The 22,576-nt window shown below is 41.6% G+C and overlaps 1 protein-coding gene across 5 annotated transcripts in view; it reads right to left on the bottom strand.

Annotated features, from left to right (window-relative positions):
- LOC109557314 (phosphatidylcholine translocator ABCB4) overlaps nucleotides 1-14,881 on the bottom strand; it is a 201,519-nt gene extending 186,638 nt beyond the window's left edge. For 4 of the 5 annotated variants that reach the window (XR_011566205.1, XM_070787625.1, XM_070787632.1 and 1 more), the window contains exons 1-3: nucleotides 14,476-14,881; nucleotides 13,828-13,901; nucleotides 8,453-8,513 (exon numbers count right to left, since the gene is read on the bottom strand). Coding sequence is in view for 4 of the 5 variants with exons in the window: in XM_070787625.1 (XP_070643726.1) it covers nucleotides 8,453-8,513; nucleotides 13,828-13,895 (129 nt within the window). In the remaining variant the exon portion in view is untranslated. The remainder of the gene's footprint in view (nucleotides 1-8,452; nucleotides 8,514-13,827; nucleotides 13,902-14,475) is intronic. The other variant, XM_070787624.1, reaches the window with a different exon arrangement.
- Between the last annotated feature and the right edge of the window lie 7,695 nt (nucleotides 14,882-22,576).

The following is a 22,576-nucleotide window of genomic DNA, read 5'->3' as shown; positions in this document are numbered from 1 at the left end:
GGTGTTGCCCTGATGACACCTGGTTCCACCTAAGCTTAACTTTTCTCAAACCTTGAGCTAACCAATGCGGTTTTTCTTAAGGAACTGTTTGTCTTAAGCTATGTTAATGGCCTATGCATTTACCCTAGACTCCATCTTCCAGTCTGTTCTGCCTAAGCCTCAGAAGGACTTGACAGACTCATGCAAATGTTCTCTTAAGCTGTGTTAATGAGACTGTATTTGCTTGGAAACCTGTCTTTCTTCAAGATTCATGTCAATCTTTTTATGGCCCTGGACAACTCACCTTGTGCCAGTGTTATCTCAAAATGCACATTGTAGGTGAGGGGCCTGGTGCCAGTCTCTGAGTTTTGAGACATTTCCTTTCTCTAATTAGCAGACTGCTAGTAGCAATATAACATCTGGCTAAAGACTAGCAGGGGGGCACTCTTTCTGCCCCCTTCTGATGCCTATGTCAGAAGCTTTCTATCTCATTTATTCCTTAATAAAACTTTATTACACAAAAGCTCTGAGTGATTAAGCCTCGTCATTGGCCCCGGATTGAATTCCGGCATCTTTCACGGCTCAGCAACAACCTTTCAATTTGAGGGCAGTAGTAACACCGCTGAATAGGACAAAAGCCTCAGGGCAACATCCCACCTCTGTCATCTACTCAAAAGGAGACTTTGGAGGGAAAAAAATCTCTTAATAACCTTCACCTTCAGTTTCTACACTTAAAAATGAGGAAAATATTCATATACAGAAAGTTTCACAAAGCTGTTATGAGGCTAAAAACGGTACTTCATAATAGAAACCTTTATTAGCCATACGATATAATACTAATATGCAATATAAGCAGGTACTGTCATCAGTTTTAGAAACATAAAATAAGATTCTTCAGGAGCTTACGGTAAGGGATCAAGTAGACAAAAAACATGTAATACATAGGGTGAAATGTAAGAAAGTGAAAGTGAAGCTCAGTCGTGTCCGACTCTTAGCAACCCTGTGGACTGTAGCCTACCAGGCTCCTCCGTCCATGGGATTCTCCAGGCAAGAATACTGGAGTGGGTTGCCATTTCCTTCTCCAGGGAAATGTAATACAGAAGTTTATTTACAATTACAGCCCTTTAAATACAAGGAAATGAAAACTGTTTGGTCAGATACTTACAGGGAAGAGAGAGGGGATGAACCAGAACCATACAGGAGACAGGGTGATCAGGACTGAAAGTCAAGGGGTAGACTTCCCAGGGCAAAGCAGAAGGTGCTGGCAGGGGAGAGGCTTAGGTAATATCCAGCAGGCAAGATGGCGCACATGATCTTACCATGGTACCTGGCTGGAGGCCAAAGTCAATGATTTCATTCATTTATGCATGCATTCATTCAACATTTGAAACATATTTATTAAGCACCTAGTAAGGAGTACGTCAAGACTGTATATTGTCACCCTGCTTATTTAACTTATATGCAGAGTACATCATGAGAAACACTGGGCTGGAAGAAGCACAAGCTGGAATCAAGACTGCTGGGAGAAATATCAATAACCTCAGATATGCAGATGACACCACCCTTATGGCAGAAAGTAATGAGGAACTCAAAAGCCTCTTGATGAAAGTGAAAGAGGAGAGTTCCAAAAGGTTGGCTTAAAGTTCAACATTCAGAAAACGAAGATCATGGCATCTGATCCCATCACTTCATGGCAAATAGATGAGGAAACAATGGAAACAGTGGCTGACTATTTTTGGGGGCTCCAAAATCACTGCAGATGGTGATTGCAGCCATGAAATTAAAAGACGCTTACTCCTTGGAAGGAAAGTTATGACCAACCTAGATAGCATATTCAAAAGCAGAGACATTACTTTGCCAACAAAGGTCCATCTAGTCAAGGCTATGGTTTTTCCAGTGGTCACGTATGGATGTAAGAGTTGGACTGTGAAGAAAGCTGAGTGCCGAAGAATTGATGCTTTTGAACTGTGGTGTTGGAGAAGACTCTTGAGAGTCCCTTGGACTGCAAGGAGAACCAACAAGTCCATTCTGAAGGAGATCAGTCCTGGGTGTTCTTTGGAAGGACTGATGCTAAAGCTGAAACTCCAATATTTTGGCCACCTCATACGAAGAGCTGACTCACTGGAAAAGACTCTGATGCTGGGAGGGATTGGGGGCAGGAGGAGAAGGGGATGACAGAGGATGAGATGGCTGGATGGCATCACCAACTTGATGGACATCAGTTTGAGTGAACTCTGGGAGTTGGTGATGGACAGGGAGGCCTGGCGTGCTATGTGATTCATGGGGTCGCAAAGAGTCAGACACGACTGAGCGACTGAACTGAACTGAAGGATCAAGCATGGTTCTAGTTAGTAGCTACAATGACTAAGAAAGGCTATCACTCCTCATAAAGCTTATACTTTACTAACATGCAAATAAAGAGAAAATAGACATTTAACAATCATTCACAATATTCAACATTCATTCAGTATGCAAGTCCCTATTAAAGTTCCAGGCACTGTTCTAGGATCCTGGAGCACAGCAATGAAGAAAACACACCAAACCCCTCTGCCCTAAGGCAGAATCCCAGGCAGAAAGAACAAACGCAAAGATCCTGGGGTGAATACAAGCCCTGTGTGTTTCAAGGACCAGACATGACGACCACTGTGGCCAGAAGAAGGTGAAGGAGACCTGTCTGAAATGAAATTAGAGATGAGACAGAGGTCAGGCTATAGATGGCCTTTGATGGCCAGAGGAGGGAGTTTGTTGTTATGCTAAACCTCCCATCTGAGTGTAAAAGAAAGGCCTTCCTTAGAGGGTTTTCAGGCAGGAACTGAGGTGACTTGATGTGACTACTATAGGTAAGATAATTTGTAGAGGAGCTAACGTGGAGGAGGGGGACGAGGAGGTAGAGAGTGGTTGACAGAACCAAGTCCAGAGCAGGAGTGGGAGGCAGAACAATGCCCCACCTCCCAGGCTTGACCACATCCTAATCGCAGGAACCTGAGAATATGCTTCCTTATGTGATAAAAAGGACTTTGAAGACATTAAGGATATTGAGATGGGGAAATTATCCTGGATTATCCCAGTGGGCTCAATGTCATCATAAGGAGCCTTATAAGAGGGAGCCACGGGGATCAGAGTCAGTAGTTGGAGAAATGATGAGGGAAGTAAGGAAGGGGCCAGGAGTCCAAGAAGGCAGGAAGCCTGAAGAAGCTGAAAAAGGAGGGAAACATTCCCTCTTGGAGCCACGAGGAGAATCCAGCCCTGATGGCACCTTGACTTTAGCCCAGTGAGACTTGGGGCCACAGAACTATACGATAATACATTTGTGTTAAGCCACTATTGCTAGCAGCAATAGAAAATAAATACTCAAAAAAAAAAAAAAAAAGGATACTAAGGAAGAATGGCCAAGCAAGAAGGATCAGAAGTAGTTGGGGGAAGCAGGGGGAAGAGGTTCATCTGAGTTTACAGCAGCAGAGATGGGAGTCCACCCAGATGATAAACCAAAGGTCTTTGTTCATAGTGCAATTTACTAAAGGAAGGTAGGGATGAAGGCTGTTGGAACTGAAGAGGTCAAAGAATGTGGCACCTAGTAGACTTTAATAAGGTGACAAAAATAAAAGAATGTGGAGCCCACAGATGAACAAAGGAGAAGCAATCAAATGCCAAGGTTCTCAGTGGAGAAGCAGAAGTGACTAGAAATTAGAAGGTATATCGCTGCCAATGGATAGACGCTATTATAACTGTGCAGAATGAAACAAATACGAAAGGAGTTCTGCATGAAAATGATTTAGAAATGGCCATGTGAAACTAGAGAAAGGCCAACAATACCACTGACTCCAAGGATTGGGGGTGGAGGAGCTCTAAGTTCACAGGCAAAGGTGACACAAGAAAAGAACCAAAGAACCGGGAGGAAAATGAGCAGACTCTGGCATTGCAGAAGCAAACAGGAGGAATGAATATGGCGAACAGCGTCAAGTGCCACTTAAAAGTCAGCAGAGACTGTCCACTGAATTCGGTGAGTGGTGGAGACAGAGCCAAATTAGAATGTAAGAAGTGATACAGACAGAAAGCAAAGTCACCTCCTATTTGTGAAGCAAGCTATAGGAGGCTTAGTGAAATGAAGGAAGGCATTAGTGAATAAGATAGGTGACATGTAAATACCAATCAGAAAGACCCAGTTGAGAGGGAGAGATGGAGGATACAGAAGAGAAAGGATAATGATAATAATGTAAGGTCCTTGAGAAAGTAGAGGATACAGGAGCCAAAGCACAGTGTACAAGAGGGTGATTAAAGAACCAAATGCTTCCTCTGTTAAAACAGGAGGGAAGGAGGAAGCAATTGACCTGGGTACTGGTGTGTTTGTAGACTGAGAGAAGAGCTGAGGAACTTCTGTCATGGGACTTCCATTTGGTTTGTGAAATTAAAAAAAAAAGGGGGGGGGTCATTCACGAAGAGCTGGGGCTTGTGGGGAGACATGGGAAATTCGTAAAGGGCTTAACATACTCAGCGAGAAGAGGAAGAGTAGCATTTCTGTGTGGGATACATGCTGCCATGAGGCTTTTCTCCAGCACCCATCAGATGCAGGGGTTCAGGCACCAAGAAAACAGATGGTCCATCTGACTGTCAAGCTGGGCTTGACAGGTGACAGGTGAAAGGAAGTCTGCAGCTTAGGCAGGAGCATAACAAAGTGATGATCGTTGCTCTAAGGTGATAAGAGAAGGGAAACAAGAAGGGGCTGATGGGAAATTGACAGGTCAGGGGACTCAGGATCCAAGGGAAACAGTGAGCAGATTGAAGACAGAGGAGATAGCTGGCTAGTTCTATCTAACTGCTTCCTAACAGCACTTTGGATGTAGAACAGTTTCAAATAACAAATCTAGGATCTAAGTGTGTGCATGGGTGGCTGGAATAAAGGGGAGGGAAAGAGTGGTTATCCTTATAACACCATAAAAGTCACCCAAGATAGTAGGAGCACCAGGGGCGGAGAGGGAGACACCGAGCCAGATGGTAAAGTCTCCAATGAGGAATGACCAGGTGGCCACAAGGTAACTGCATCAAAGAACCTTTCAATTCCAAGCAAATAAAAATTTAACCAATCACATACTATCATAAATGATTAAAGCTGTTAAAGGCTCTGGCTCTAATGTAAGCAAGGCAACCCACTCCAGTATTCTTGCCTGGAGAATCCCACGGACAGAGGAACCTGGCGGGCTATAGTCCATGGGGTTGCAAAAGAGTCGGGAGGGACTGAGTGACTAAACAACAACAAAATGTTGCAACAAAGCCTGATAGAAAATAGAGGCCAGTAGAAAAAATTTGAATCTATTTCTTACCTCTTTGTCATCATTTTCTCAAGACTGCTAGAAAGAAGTCTTCTACTAGAAAAAAGTTAACAGGGCTGGTATACAGAAAGCAGTTAACATTGCAAGCCTGAGCCTGCATTCAAGGCTAGCCCTCGGCTGGCATCTAGAATTTGGCTTTTGGGAAGAGTAACCATCACCCTAACTGATAGAAGTGGCCGAACGATTTGTACAAACAACATGCTTTATGTGAGTGTCTGCCTTCCTTCTGTCAGTCTGGAATTTTGGTACATGCTGTGCCTACATCATCAGCTCCCAGAAACCCTGGGGCACTGAGTCCCTACTGAGCTTCCCCAACAGCATCTCACACAGTGAGTCGGCACAACTCACTGCTGGAGGAATCAAGTCGGCTCCACTAGACAGGACGCGTGGCGCTTCTCTTGGACCTTTCCCGCCTCCTTTGCCCACTGCTGATCTTGCTTTCTGTCCTCTTTCTGTACTAAATCTTAGCCATGAGTATGGCAATACGCTGAGTCCTGTGAGTCCCCCAAGTGAATCATCGAACCTGGGGCTCTTGGAAACTCCCAACACACACGAGTTTTCATCTTAGCTGGAAATTTTTATTAATCAGCAATGCTAATGAAAGGTTGTTGCTGAACCACGAAAGACACCGGGATTCTCGGCCTCTAGGGGAGAAGAATTCAATTCGGGGCCAGAGACGAGGCTTGATTGCTCAGAGCTTTTGTATAATACAGTTCTATTAAAGTATAAAAGGAACAGAGAAAGCTTCTGACATCGACATCAGAAGGGGGATGGAGTGCCCCCTCATTAGTGTTAGCAATGGAGTTATATACCTTTTAATTAGTTATTACAATGGATCAAAAGAACGTCTGGAGGTTGTAAAGATCTTACTAGACCTACTCTCATAATTCACATTTTAAGATAACAGGATTAGCCAGAAGGTTTTCAGGAAGGAGAAACTGTCCTCAAGCAGGATACACTGTTGTTGTATAATCCCTAGTACAGAGTTTAAACTGAGTTGTGCAATTGACTAAGACTAAGGAATGTAGACAAAAAAAGTTTGTCCTCTCCTCCTCCTTGAGAATTCCAGACCCCTCTCTCCTTGGGGACCCCCGGATTTCTTATCAACCTGCCTAGGAATTGACTCTCTCACTAAGAGCATCAGCATTTTACTGTCAAACATTCTGAATATGTCCCTGTCTATATAGATTTTATACACAAGTTCAGTTTTCTGTGTCAACTCCTTTAAGAGAAAGGCATGAGGAAAAGCCACATAAACATTCAGTATAGCTTTCCATCAAAAAGCTAAGAATATATTCCTTCCTTCATATGCCAACCTGAGCACTATGATTTAGTGTGAATTTCTCAGGTCTGAACCTTGGCCCTGACGACTATTCCTGGGCAAGTTAGTAAGTCTCACCTCCCTTTCTTCATCTACAAAATTAAAACAGTAACAGTATCTATCTCCAAGGAAGTTGTAAAGATTAATGCATTCACATAGAAAGTATTTATTGCAACACTTGGCATAAAAAGCTGTGTTTGTGTTTTAATTATCACCTGGACTTCAAACTCCAGATTTTTATTCTTTGGTGGCCTGAATTGGTTTAATAGTCTTACCTCTATATATTAGGTCTGATAAATTTTCTAAAAACATAAGACTAATTTTTAAAATTTAACTTACTTATAAAAACTGAAATTACAAAAGAGAAATATTCTAGTCTCAAAATGACAGAATTGGAAATTAAATCTTGGGAATAAACCCTATTTTAACACCAAAGGTTCTTTTAATATAAGAATATAAAATGAAATGTAAAACAAAAACTGTCACTTGGTTATTTCTGAGAATAACCCAAGTACACAGTCTCATTTCCCCAAAATTCCAAAGAGAGTAAAGACAGACTCAAAGGTGGAATTTTATCAAGAACAACTGGAGTGCAAGAAGATGTTCATATAAGATCACTGGAGTGTAAAAGGCAGCTCTTTTTTATGCTTGTAACCATACTTAATATTCAATTTTACAAATATTCATTTTATAAGATAGCCTGCCCCACACACATACACAAATTTTACAAGTGTCTGGTGCGTTCTGTCTGAATTACAAAGCGTGTACTGCTGCTGCTGCTAAGTCGCTTCAGTCGTGTCCGACTCTGTGTGACCCCATAGACGGCAGCCCACCAGGCTCCCTTGTCCCTGGGATTCTCCAGGCAAAAACACTGGAGTGGGTTGCCATTTCCTTCTCTAATGCATGAAAGTGAAAAGTGAAAGTGAAGTCGCTCAGTCGTGTCAGACTCTTAGCGACCCCATGGACTGCAGCCCACCAGGCTCCTCTGTCCATGGGGTTTTCCAGGCAAGAGTACTGGAGTGGGGTGTACTACAAGACTTAATTGGTTCAGTAAGTCTTCCAGGTTCTAACTGCAAGTTCCCCTAAATCTGCATTCTCAGGGAAAAAAACAAAAACGGATACAGGTAAAGAGGGCTCATCAACCAGCCTGTCTTATTCCAAATCTGATTAAAGAAAAGCTTCAAAGTGGCCACCATGAAACCAGAAAATAAGACAAAGAAGTATAATAAGGTTTTCAAATTCCAGATTTTCAGTTATTCAGCACAGAAGCACAGTGACAGGTACTAAGCCATAGTAATTAACAACCCATTGCTAACTTCTATTATGAGTGCCTGGGACTTTGACCTCAAACCTGCCAGGATTAGAGCCCTTGGCGACAGGGTACCCCAGGTTTTGTTTGAACCACACTCCGTGAGGCTGGTTTCCTCTGTCTAGGACTGAGACCGCCAATGGGAGAGTGCTTGTGTAGTTGACATATCACTGGTGACATAACTGGTTAGGAGAATACTGAAACCCAGGCCAGGACAGGGGACTCTGGAGGCTCTTTGCACACAGCAAGTGTGTGTCCAATGCTCATCATTCCCTGAAAACAAGCTGAATTAAATGAGTTCATTTTACCTCTTCACTAACATACTCCCCAAGAAAATATTATACCAGATCAAATACCTCTTTTTTAGATCAAGAGAAGCACAGCCCTTTTCCTTTTGTTTCGCTTTGATTTCACTGGAGTGAGATTGGTTTACAACCTTGTGTTAGTTTCCGCTGTACAAAGTGAATCAGCTGTGTGCGTGTGTATAGATAGAATAGTGAACACATTCAAACTCACCATTGCAAAAGTACTGACGGTTGGTCTCTTTTCTTTCTTCTCATCTTTTTTACTGAAAAACCTAGCAACAGAATGACATAAAACTTTAAAAACTATGTAAATCTATATCCAATCAACGTAGAGCTTATATTGAGCAACAACCAGGACAAACAAACATGTCTACAGTGTCATTAAAAAAACAGTGTCATTATAAAAAACATTTATAATATGACCCCATTTATAAAGTTTGAGTATGTTTACATATACCTAGAAATCTATACAGGGGGTTATCACTGGGTGTTGAGACTTCTGTCAAGATTTCAATTATTTTCTTCCTTGTGCCTTTGGTATTTCCTAATTTTCTATGATGAATACACAGAGACACACAAATTTGGAATTACAAAACTAACACTAAAAAAAGAGAGCTTCCTGTCTTTCTTCTACTTAGAACTCACTCATGCTCCCCAGAATTAATCCCTTTAATTATCATCTCAGGGATTTTAGCAACAGATAGTCTATCCTTCTATCTATCTAGATATTATCCTTCATCTACCTAGATATTATTCCTTTACCTCAGGGAGAGTAGTGGCAAACATGCAGGGCATAAATTATCCTAAGAAAGAAACATAATTCAATCACTCTCCATGAGCAAATCTAATTCTGAAAAGATGTCTGGAGCCATTGTGGCAATACACACAACCAAGAAAATGCACCATCAAAAAAGAGGGTTTGTAAACTAAAAAAAAAAAAAAAAAAAAAAGCTGTCCTCAGGCAGAGAAAGGTCAATTATTTCAAGCGCAGATTCAAAACTCTCTAACTGGTGTTCTACTCTAACTGCCATCCAGCGTATGAGAGCAACCTCCACATCTGTATTTTCCTATTTCTAAAAGAAAGACTATCTCAGGGAAGAAGTACATTCTTTTTACACAGCTTTTCAAGTTCAAAAAGTAAATTCATCTGTGTCTTTGTTCTTTATGCTAAGCAAGGTCAAAGAGTTGAAGAAACTTCTAAAGCAAAAAAACCCAGAGTCTACTCCATATTTGGCTCTGGAGCGACGTTCCATTACTGAGAAACACACAAAATACACAAACATAACTCTTCAGATTCGGTTCCACCCTATTCCCAGTACAGGCACGGTTTCAGTACCCCTGGAATCAGGATGAGAGGAGAAAACTAGCCATACAGAATTGAGTTTTAGCTCTAAGCTTTTTATTTATTTTTTCATTCTCCAAAACTGCAGCTACTCTGAAGAATTTATAATGTTCCAGACACTGGCTAAGTAAACACTTTCCATACAAGACCTCATTTCATCTTAATCTCTAAGGCAGGCACATTTTTATCCTTCCTTTACAGACAAGAGAACTGCAGTGAGAAGAGTTAACTCACTTGTCCAAGGTCACACATTTAGAACAAAGCCAAGCTTTCCACGGAGAAGTCTAACTCCCAGACACCAGGCTATCTGGTGCAGGGTCAGACTTCTGAGACACTGCCCTGCCGGGAACACTCACTGTCACCCCTCTTAGAAGATTCATTTATCCCCATTTGCTCCAACACAGTGCTGACAAGTAGGAAGTTGCTTATCAAATTGCATTTTAATAAAGAATCTTTACAAATACAAATATGCCAAAGGGTACTATTACCCAAGCATTATACCTATTCACATTATCAGCAAGTCACATGCTTCTTTATGACTCTGAATTAGAATATACAGTTTAAAAAACAAACTCATAGAAAAAGAAAAAAGATTTGTGGTTTCTAGAGGGGGAAGACAGGATGAGAGAAAGCTGGTCCAAAGGTACAAACCTTCAGTTATAAGACAAGAGTGCTAGAGACGCAATGTGCCACAAGATGCCTACAGTTAACAGTGCTGTACGATATAGAAGAATCAGATGTTAAGAGGGTGGATCCTAAAATTTCTCATCACAATATTTGTAATTCAAACCATTATGCTATACAGTCTAAACTTGCAAGGTATTGTAGGTCAATTATAACTCAATAAAATTGGAAAAATACACAGCTTTATAAAACACAGATTCACATCAATAATGGTGCTGCTACTGCTAAGTCACTTCAGCCGTGTCCGACTCTGTGCGACCCCACAGACGGCAGCCACCAGGCTCCCCCGACCCTGGGGTTCTCCAGGCAAGAACACTGGAGTGGGTTGCAATTTCCTTCTCCAAAGCATGAGAAAAGTGAAAGTGAAGTCGCTCAGTCATGTCCGACTCTTAGCAACCACATGGACTGCAGCCTACCAGGCTCCTCCATCCATGGGATTTTCGAGGCAAGGTACTGGAGTGGGGTGCCATTGCCTTCTCCGCCAACAATGGTGAGCACAATTTAATAAGAGTTACCTAACTAAAAAAAAAAAAATTCTAGTTTGAAAAAAAAGTTTGTAGACCATGACAGCAATCAACAATAAAATGACAGTATATGCAAGTTTAAAAGAAATATTGTTTCCAAAATATGGGCTCTTACAGAAGAATAAATAAGTAAATGTCCCACAAATATTTATTGAACACCTTTTTCAAAAAGGTTCGAGAGGGAGGGGACACATGTATACCTATGGGTGATTCATGTTTATGTTTGGCAGAAACCAACACAATACTGTAAAGCAATTGTCCTTCAATTGAAAATAAATATTTAAAAACTGAGGTATAAGTGACATACACTGTATCAGTTTCAGGTGTACAAGAGAATGATTTGATATTTGTAAATACTGGGAAATCATCACGAGTCTAGTCAACATCTGTCGTCATACAAAAATCACAGAACTTTCTTCCTTGTGATGAGAACTTTCAAGATTTACTCTTAGCAACTTTCCAATATGCAATACAGTGTTATTAGCTGGAGTCACACTGCTGTACATTACACCTCCATGACTTATTCTATAACCGGCACTTTGGACCTTTTGACCCCCTTCCCCCGTTTTGTCCCCCTTTCCTCCACCTCTGGAAACCACCAATCTGTCAAATACATTTCTTTCCTTCCACAGAGCCTTAATACTTATTTCAATGTCCCTACGTGTTTGCGTCAAAAAATACGTATTTGTTTAAGGTACCAAGTTTAAAAACTTAAAAACAAAAAGGGATGTATCTACCTTCCACTCGATATAATCTATTTTATGAAAATTTATCATGAAAACCTTCAAACAAAAAGAATATTAATAATGACTACCCATTAAAAATTCACCTAGATTCAACAACTGTGAACATTTTGACCATATTTTCTTTAATGCATAAGGAAGTTTATAACTGTTAATCACCAAACTGTTTGAAAATAAGCTGCAAATATCATGGCACTTCACATGTTTTCCTACCATGATCACATACAATAAAATTAACAGCAATTTTGATATCAATCCACATTCAAAATTTCCAAGAATGTTTTCTATAGGTTTTTCCTTTTTAGAACTCTGATGTAATTAAGGCTTATATATTATACGTGGTGGTTTTGTTTCTTTGTTGTTGTTTAGTCACTAAGTCGTGTCTGACTCTTTTGCCACCCCATGGAGTGTAGCCCTCCAGGCTCCTCTGTCCATGGGATTGCCTAGGCAAAAATACTGGAGTGGGCAGGCTGCCATTTCCTTCTCTATTTGTCTCTTTAGTCTCTTTTAAATCTAGAAATTCTTCTCCCTACCTACCTCCCATCAAATATTGACTTTTTACAGAAACAAAAACAGGTGTCTTATAGGATGTCCCACATCTTAGATATGTCTGTTTCAATCTTTGTCCAAATTGTGCAGTAAGTATGAAATACAGATTTGAGGATGCATTGTAAAAGAGAATGCAAACTATCTCATTAATAATCCTCATGTAGAAATGATAATAGGTTGAATATACTTGGATCCTTAAAATGTATTTCCAACATTAATTTCACCTGTTTCTTTTTACTTTTTAAAAGTTGGTATTAGAAAATTAATAATTACAAATGTGGTTTACATCGTATGTGGTTCACATTATATTTCTACTGGACAGCATTAGTCTGAAAGCTTGATAAGTTAGATTCACTAAATGAGATTTTGCAAACATACTTCCTAGGTGGTGCCATGTCACTAATGCAGTCTATTCCAAGAGCCAGGCCAGGTATGATCACTTGGTTACGGTGACTAACTGCACTATCTTTTCACTGTAAAAAAAATCACATTTTCCTTTTTCCAATTAAGAATTGTGGCTAATTCGTAGATTCAACCTTTCTCTGAGTGGTTTAGGATCCATTAAAAATCCTTCCCTGAACCAATTATATCAATGCAGGTTTCAACATTTTTCTGTGAAGAAGGTTCTCCTTCCCTCTCTCTCCTCGCTTCTCTCTCCTTTAGTTTTCCTCCCCCTCTCAGAATTTTATTAAAAATTAATTTACTCAGTATTTCACAATCAAGTTCTTCACCTCACAATCAAGTACAGTCATTATTCTTGTTGATGCTCAAACTGTCCCTGATGTGGGCCAGTGAAAGCCCCTTCAAGCCAGCTCCTGGGTCCTTTTTTCATAATCGCCCTCTGCCTCTTGTTTTCAGGTACTCCAAGATACTCCAAGCTCAGCCTCAACTGACATTAACCCCTTCTCTGTTGGGTGCAGATTTCCTTTTTGTAAGGAACCATACTGAGAAACCAAGATTGACATTGAGTGTGCTTTCAAAGGACAGAAACTGCCCTATTAAAAAAAAAATCATGAAATCATATTCAGATTCAACATTGTTTTTAAAAAGTCTACTTAATGTCCACACTTGTATTTCTTTTCTCTTACACTGAAAAGCTTGGTTTCTAATAATATTCATAACTTTACTAATTTAAGTTTACCGTTTATTACTAACAGAGCTGAGTGAAATTAAAAATTTCCTGTACAGATACTGCACTGTGATCAAAATTTACTTAAGATAATTATTTTTCCTATGTGATTACAGAACCAATTCTATACACAGGATAATTTTACACCATTCTAATAATTCTTTGATAGTACACTCGTCTTACAATTACTTCTACCAGAGTCAGATACTCATTGCCTTAAAAAGAAAAAAAGAACATTTAAAAGTAGTCGTGGCCTTCTGTCCCATCTGCTGCGTGCCACAAACATGCAATGTTTAAGTGACTGTTTTACCAGAAGGAACAAACTGGACCACAAAGCAGGCTTGCGGACGATCAACATCACACGTAAAGCAGAAGGTTATAAAACACAGGAAAGGAAATGAGCCTTGGCCTGTGTGGGACCAAAAAGCTGAGGAAGAAGCTCACCATGCAAAAGCTGGGCTCAACTCAAGCCAGCGAACCTCCACAACTGCCTGCATTTAAGATACAAAAACCCATCACCACCACCATCATCAGCTCATTTAATTCAGTTAGAGGCCGGAAACAAATCTCCCAAGTTTCTCAAGCCACGTAAAGTATGAAAGTGAAACAAACTACCTTTTTTTGTCCCTTTTCAAGAAATTCTTCCCCCCTGCTCTTCCATTGCGGCCGTCTTCAAGATCCATCGCGACCTGAGGAGCAACCACAGCCAATCAGTCAAACGTAAGATCCTCAGAAGGCTAAGATGAAACTGAACTTTACTACAGCGCGCCGGGCAGAAGGGCGGAGCGCTCGCCCTGATGCTCCAGCGGTTCGTGGCCGCGAGGGTCGCCGCAGGGACATTACTCAGCGCCAGGCATCCAGCCTCCGCACGCGAGCCGAGGGGCAGGGCCGCGGCCCGGCCCGGACTTTGCCCGCCTCCACCGCGGCTCTGCCTCCCGGTTCCCCACGCCATCCATCTGCCCGCGGGCTCAGAGCCCGGCTGCCCGCACAGCGCTGGCTCTGCAGGCTCGGGGCAGCAGACTCCAGGACGGATAACTATCTCAAAAAAAAAAAAAAAAAAAACCTCGAGACAGGTGCCTCAAGAGCTCCCCAACTGAGAATAAGTCTCACCCCTTTTAGTCCCCTTGGACTTGCCAATTGGCATCACCCCTTCCCTCTCCTCCGAAGCCCTCCGCCCCAGGAGACCCAACTCAGGAAATTAGAGAGCCCACCCATCCTCCCCCCGAACCTTCTCCGTCTAGTCCCCAGCTTCCCGCGCCCTACCTCGGGCTTTCCCTCGGAATGTACACTAAGGCGTGAATCTTTGAAGAAGAGAGTCAGACTCCAGCGGAAAGACGCGGCGGATGCGAACAGCGGTCTCGGCTCCACTGAGTCTTGAAGAGCCGCTGCTCGTACGCGCCCCCGCTTCCCGTGGCCCTGGGAGCAGGGAGCGGAGAACTTGCGCAAAGCCCACGCCCGGTGCTCTGCGCTCGGCCAATCACCCGCAGGCTCGGGACAGCTCCCGGCCGGTTCTATTGAATTCTGATCGCGCGAAATTACGAAACAGGTTGGAATTATATGGGAGGAATGTCCTCGCTTCTGTTGCCCCTCAGCAGAAGGGCGAGCAGGGAAACGCTTATCAGCTGAATCACCTAGGGCTTTTACGTTTAGAGAGCCCTTGTCTGTACAAGTCCACGAAATTATGAATATATAGATAGATATAAATGTCACTGTACAATTCGCTTCTTGTGACTCGATTAGATAAGGGAAATTTTCTTTGATATCACATCCAATATATTCTAATAAAACAATATCCGGCTTTGCCCATTCTGTAGTTAAAATTCCCTTCCGCTCTCTTATATTTTGTTTTTCATTAGATTACACATCGTTTGTTACTTTTTTTTTTTAAGTCATATATTTTTGTCTTTATAACAACAAATTAAAGATATGGTGAAAAAATAAAATTCCCTTCCAAGCAGCATTTTTTAAAAGGCCAGGTGAAATTTTTCTGCAAGTGTTCTCTTCAGTTGTTTGACAGTTTCTAAGGTATATATGTTTATCCTTTATTTGAAGAGACATACAAATAAATGGTCTTCCCTGGTGGCTCAGATGGGAAAGAACCTACCTGCAATGCAGGAGCTGGGGTTCGAATCCTGGATGGGGAAGATCCCCTCGAGAAGAAAATGCCAACCTACTCCAGTATTCTTGCCTAGAGTATTCCATGGACAGAGGAGCCTGGTTGACTGCAGCCCATGGGTTGCAGAGTCAGACATGACTGAGCGATTAACACTGTGCTTCAAGAAATATATGGGAAGATATTTTCTTAAACATATAAATCGAAACGGACATTTCAAGGTAGAAATTTATGTAAAAGAGTGTAATATTTTGGGGTTTTAGCCATCAGATGAATGCCCTGTTTTTCTCAAGACATTTTAAAACATATTTTTATTTGGATTCTAAAAGTATCCTGTATTTTAACATGTTGCTTTAGTTGTAATTTAATGCCATATCTACTGTTGCCGTTTACAGGTTTTTCTGGTCCTCTCTTCCTCAAATTGATGAAAAGTAAGTGCAGTTGTGAAGACAATTCAAATTCATAAAGCAGCATTACCACATCAGAGCTTTTCATACTTGTCAACCCAGGGGAAATGGATGTTTTTATAACCTTTTGTCTGTGTTCTCTGACTTAGAGGAGTTACCTCTCAGCTCACTGCAAAAGTTTAAAAGAAGAAAATCTTTTTAGTTTTTACTGCATAGTGTATTTTCTGTACTTCAAGTAACTCATATTTCAAAGCCATAATTTTCTTTCCATCTTTTATTCCAGATTTTCTTTGCCTTGATTTTTTTTTTTTTTTACTTAGCTATACAATTAGGTTTCTTTCTTTACAAACTGTTAATTAGTCTTTCTAACAGACCACTCACAGTCTCTGTGTTCTAGTTGGAAATGTGTGTGTACAGCATCAGCCCAACTGTTTAAAGGCTTAACACCAACCCTTTGTTCCACCTGGGGCAAATGTATAAGGCGTTCCCCTTTCTCCCATGTGTTTTTAATCTGATTCATGCTTCTGCTCTTTTTTTCCACTTTTGTTTTACCTTGTCCCTCATTTAGTTATGTGATCTTGTCATATATTCAGTATTTTATGTATCCTTGAAAAATGCCCTATATCCCCTCTAAAACAATGCAGGATTTTTTTTTTTAATTCAAGTATAGTTGATTGTCAATGTTGTGTTGGTTTCAGGTGTGCAGCAAAGTGATTCAGTTTTATATATTTTTTTCTTTTTTAGATTTTTTCATTATGGATTATTACAAGATATAGAATACAGTTCCCTATGCTACACAGTAATTCCTCGTTATTTATTTTATATATAGTACTGTGTATATGCGATTCCCAAACTCTTAATTATCTCCTGCTCCCTTTCCCCTTTGTTAACTAAAAGTTTGTTTTCTATGTCTGCAACTCTATTTCTGTTTTGTAAATAAGTTCACTTTTATCAGTTTTTTAGATTCCACTTAAAATTGATGTCATATATTTGTCTTTCTCCCTCTGACTTAGTATGATCATCTCTAGGTCCATCCATATTGCTGCAAATGGCATTATTTCATTCTTTTTATGGCTGAGTAACAGGATTTTAGTAGAACATATATTTTGTTGTTTCCACTATTTCTACCAGCTTGAGCTTCAGGTGATAATCTCCATCAAGGAGTATGTGGTTTAAGGATCAGAATAGCCCACAGAATTTTCAATAACACACACACATGTATATATCTAAGTTGTTTTGCTCCACTGGCATGAAGATATGGTTATAAAATACAATGGATCTAAAACAATGGATGGTTCTAGCTACTCCCAAGCCATAACATAAGTCTTGATTTTAAAGACTCTGACTCCTGTCTCATATTACTGCCAGCCACTCCTGGTAATATTGAACAGCTGGACTAACCACTTCCACTATGAACCTCATTAACTTCCAGTGAAACCCTTTGGAAAGCAACCCCTTTGCAAGTCTTGACTCATACCCCTTCATTCAAGCAGCCATTTTTCCTTTTGAAGTGTGCTTCCCCATAATCCGTACCTTCCTGTCTTCCACGGGCACGTAGTCCTTTCACAGGCTTTAATGCACTCTCCCAACATTCAAGATTAGCATCCCTGCCACAGTTTATTACATACCTGCGGGAATAATAATACATACCTACGGGAGTAATAATAACTAGCATTGACTAAGCACTGGCTGTGTGCCAGGAATTATCCCAAGTATTTGAAAGAGATTAAATCATTTAATCCTCACAATTATCCTCTGACATGTGTAATTTTATTGTTACTCCCATTTTACAGTCACAGAAACTGAGGTTTGACATCACGTGCCCAAAGTCACACAGCTGGTACGCAGCCGACCCAGGACTTGAAAGCAATCCAGCTCCCAGCCCTCATAACTACACTCTTAACCACTTGCCTACAATGCTATTATAGTACACTGTCCTACACTGCCTTTTCAAGCCCCATGAAACATTTTCATCTTATGACTCTATCTTAGAAATCATGCAATGGCTCCTTACCACCAACTGTGTCTATCGTATCTGAGAGTTCCCACTTGACTTTTAAGGGCTCTTACACATAATATCTCTCTGACCGTCTTCATCCACCTCACTTCCTTACACTCTCTCAACCCCAACACATATATGAATGTTCACTCCATTTTGGCCCAACTCACCTCTCAGATGATTTGCTTTTTTTCCCCTCTGTGCCTTTCCACATGTAAATCTTTAATTTACAGCAATTTTCTTTTATGGTACCAAACTCCACAAACAACTTCAACTTAGATTCAACTACTGCATGCATGCGAAGTCCCTTCGGTCTCGCGTTACTCTTAAGCGACTGTATGGACTGTTGCCTGCCAGACTCCTCAGTCCATGGGATTTCTCAGGCAAGAATACTGGAGTGGGTTGCCATGCTCTCCTCCAGGGGATCTTCACAACCCAATGGAACCTACATCTTGAGTCTCCTGCATTGGCAGGTGGGTTCTTTACCACTAGCACCACCTGGGAAGCCCTTTCGCTGTCTAAGTTGGAACAATTCATAAGTTACTTAACTTTCCAGTCCTTGAGTTGTCCCTTTGGTAAAAGGAGATAATAATGGTACCTTATAGAGTTATTGCAAGATTAAGTGATTTGTGTATTGAAAGGGCTTGTACAGTGCCTGAAACACATTAAGCACTCAATGCTGCTGCTAAGTCACTTCAGTCGTGTCCCACTCTGTGTGACCCCATAGACCGCAGCCCACCAGGCTCCCCCGTCCCTGGGATTCTCCAGGCAAGAACACTGGAGTGGGTTGCCATTTCCTTCTCCAATGCATGAAAGTGAAAGTGAAGTCGCTCAGTCGTGTCCAACTCTTAGCAACCCCATGGACTGCAGCCTACTAGGCTCCTCCATCCATGGGATTTTCCAGGCAAGAGTACTGGAGTGGGGTGCCATTGCCTTCTCCATAGCACTCAATAATTGTTATATATTAGTAATAAAACCCCGTTCTCAGTCTATTTTTGCCCTTTCTTGCTATTCTTCACCATTCATGTATGTAGCTACATGCATGTATTCTCTGTTACTTTCAACAAGCTTTCCAGGTGACTCAGTGTTAAAAACCTGCCTGCCAATGCAGGAGACACGGGTTTGATCCCTGGGTTAGGAAGATCTCCTGGAGAAGGAAATGGTAACCCACTCCAGTATTGTTGCCTGGGAAATTCCATGGACAGAGGAGCCCAGTGGGCTACATTCCCCGGGGTCACAAAAGAGTAGGACACGACCAAGCCACTAAACAGTAACAAGACTTTCAACAGTCATAGAGGCGCTAAATGATAGTGACAGACGGTATAAACATTAAATTCTGCCTTCAGGGAGATTGCAGACTGTTTTATTCATAGAAGTTCTTCTGGCCCAAATAGACTGGGATTGTGTGTTTTATTATTTGGTTGTGTTGCAGTTCATATAGTGCTGAAAAGTACACTTCATATAGTACTGTACTGTCTGTGGTAGAGATATCATAAATGCCATTGTCAGCATCAGTTCAGTTCAGTCGCTCAGTCATGTCTGACTCTTTGCGACCCCATGAATCGCAGCACGCCAGGCATCCCTGTCCATCACCAACTCCCGGAGTTCACCCAGACTCATGTCCATCGAGTCAGTGATGCCATCCAGCCATCTCATCCTCTGTCATCCCCTTCTCCTCCTGCCCTCAATCCCTCCCAGCATCAGAGTCTTTTCCAATGAGTAAACTCTTTGCATGAGGTGGCCAAAGTATTGGAGTTTCAGCTTCAGCATCAGTCCTTCCAAAGAACACCCAGGACTGATCTCCTTTAGAATGGACTGGTTGGACCTCCTTACAGTCCAAGGGACTCTCAAGAGTCTTCTCCAACACCACAGTTCAAAAGCATCAATTCTTTGGCTCTCAGCTTTCTTCACAGTCCAACTTTCACATCCATACATGACCACTGGAAAAACCATAGCCTTGACTACATGGACCTTTGTGGACAAAGTACTGTCTCTGCTTTTGAATATGCTATCTAGATTGGTCATAACTTTCCTTCCAAGGAGTAAGCGTCTTTTAATTTCATGGCTGAAGTCACCATCTGCAGTGATTTTGGAGCCCAAAACAATAAAGTCTGACACTGTTTCCACTGTTTCCCCATCTATTTCCCATGAAGTGATGGGACCGGATGCCATGATCTTAATTTTCTGGATGTTGAGCTTCAAGCCAACTTTTTACTCTCCTCTTTCACTTTCATCAAGAGGCTATTTAGTTCCTCTTCACTTTCTGCCATAAGGGTGGTGTCATCTGCATATCTGAGGTTATTGATATTTCTCCCAGCAATCTTGATTCCAGCTTGTACTTCTTCCAGCCCAGCGTTTCTCATGATGTACTCTGCATAGAAGTTAAATAAGCAGGGTGACAATATACAGCCTTGACGTACTCCTTTTCCTATTTGGAACCAGTCTGTTGTTCCATGTCCAGTTCTAACTGTTGCTTCCTGACCTGCATATATGTTTCTCAAGAGGCAGGTGAGGTGGTCTGTTATTCCCCTCTCTTTCAGAATTTTCCACAGTCTATTGTGATCCACACAGTCAAAGGCTTTGGCATAGTCAATAAAGCAGAAGTAGATGTTTTTCTGGAACTCTCTTGCTTTTTCCATGATCCAGTGGATGTCGGCAATTTGATCTCTGGTTCCTCTGCCTTTTCTAAAACCAGCTTGAACATCTGGAAATTCATGGTTCACGTATTGCTGAAGCCTGGCTTGGAGAATTTTGAGCATTACTTTACTAGTGTGTGAGATGAGTGCAATTGTGCGGTGGTTTGAGCATTCTTTGGCATTGCCTTTCTTTGGGATTGGAATGAAAACTGACCTTTTCCAGTCCTGTGGCCACTGCTGAGTTTTCCAAATTTGCTGGCATATTGAGTACAGCACTTTCACAGCATCATCTTTCAGGATTTGAAATAGCTCAACTGGAATTCCATCACCTCCACTAGCTTTGTTCATAATGATGCTTTCAGTTTCCCTATTTTCTTTGAAACTGTTTGCCATTCAAAATAACATTAACCTCTCCTGAAACACACCTTTCCACCCAATGTCAAGCAAAACTAGTATGCAAAGCTCTGCCAAAAAACTCTGAAGTTTTTTGAAATATAATTTCAAAAAACTATTGATTTATAATTCATACACATTATTGTAGTAGTTTGGGGCTTCCCTGGTGACTCAAATGATAAAGAATCTGCCGGCAATGTGGTAGACCTGGGTTCGATCCCTGGGTTGGATTACTGTGATATTGAATGGTTTGCCTTGGAAATTAACAGAGATCATTCTGTCGTTTCTGAGATTGCATCCAAGTACTGTATTTTGGACTCTTTTGTTGACTGTGATGGCTACTCCATTTCTCCTAAGGGATTCTTGCCCACAGTAGTAGATATAATGGTCATCTGAGTTAAATTCACCATTCCAGTCCATCTTAGTTCACTGATTCCTAGAATGTCAATGTTCACTCTTGTCATGTCCTGTTTGACCACTTCCAATTTGCCTTGATTCATGGACCTAACATTCCAGGTTCCTATGCAATATTGCTCTTTACAGCACTGAACCCTGCTTCCATCACCAGTCCCATTCACAACTGGGTGTTGTTTTTGCTTTGGCCCCATCCCTTCATTCTTTCTGGAGTTCTTTCTCCACTGATCTCCAGTAGCATATTGGGCACCTACTGACCTGGGGAGTTCATCTTTCGGCATCCTATCTTTTTGCCTTTTCATACTGTTCACAGGGTTCTCAAGGCAAGAGTACTGAAGTGGTTTGCCATTCCCTTCTCCAGTGGACCACATTCTGTCAGACCTCTCCACCATGACCCATCCATCTTGGGTGGCCCCATACGGCATGGCTTAGTTTCACTGAGTTAGACAAGGCTGTGGTCCATGTGATCAGATTGGCTAGTTGTCTGTGACTGTGGTTTCAGTCTGTCTGCCCTCTGATCCCCTCTCTCATGCCTACCGTCTTACTTGGGTTTCTCTTACCTTGGATGTGGGGTTTCTTTTCACGGCTGCTCCAGCAAAGCACAGCCACTGCTCCTTACCTCTGATGAGGGGTACCTCTCGGCTGCCACCCCTGCCCTCAGGCCAGGATAGCTCTTCTTGGACCGTCGCAGCCGACACTTTATAAGCAACTTTCAAATATGTTATTCAGTATTGCCTGGAGAATCCCATGGATGGAGGAGCCTGGTGGACTGCAGTCCATGGGGTCTCGAAGAGTCGGACACGACTGAGCGACTTCACTTTCACTTTCACTTTCATGCATTGGAGAAGGAAATGGCAATCCACTCCAGTGTTCTTGCCTGGAGAGTCTCAGGGACTGGGGAGCCTGGGGGGCTGCCGTCTATGGGGTCACACAGAGTCGGACCCAAGTGAAGCGACTTAGCAGCAGCAGCAGCATTGTTAACTTCATACTACATTACATCTTCATGACATTTATTTTATAACTGAAAAGTTGTACCTTTGACTCTCTGCAGCCATTTGTCCCACTCCCACTTCCCACCTCTGGCTACCACCAGTCTATTCTCTGGATCTATGAGCTTGTTTTGCTTTTGTTTTTAAGAGTCCACATATAAGTGAGATCAGATTGTATGTGTCTTTCTCTGTCTGACTCAGTTCACTTAGCATAACACCCTCAATAACGCCCTAGCGTAACATCCATCCATGTTGTTGGAAATAGTCAGAATCATTCTTTTTATGGCTAAACAATATTCATTTCATGTGTACATGCCACATGTTCTTTATTCAATGGTCAGTGGACACTTATGTTGGTTCCATGTCTTTGCTCTTGTAAAGTTTCAATGAACATGAGCAAGCGTATGTCTTTT

Source organism: Bos indicus, chromosome 4 (genome assembly GCF_029378745.1).
Source record: "Bos indicus isolate NIAB-ARS_2022 breed Sahiwal x Tharparkar chromosome 4, NIAB-ARS_B.indTharparkar_mat_pri_1.0, whole genome shotgun sequence".
Taxonomy (NCBI): domain Eukaryota; kingdom Metazoa; phylum Chordata; class Mammalia; order Artiodactyla; family Bovidae; genus Bos; species Bos indicus.
The sequence above is the reverse complement of the archived record's forward strand: the minus strand, read 5'-3'. Positions and strand labels throughout refer to the sequence as shown.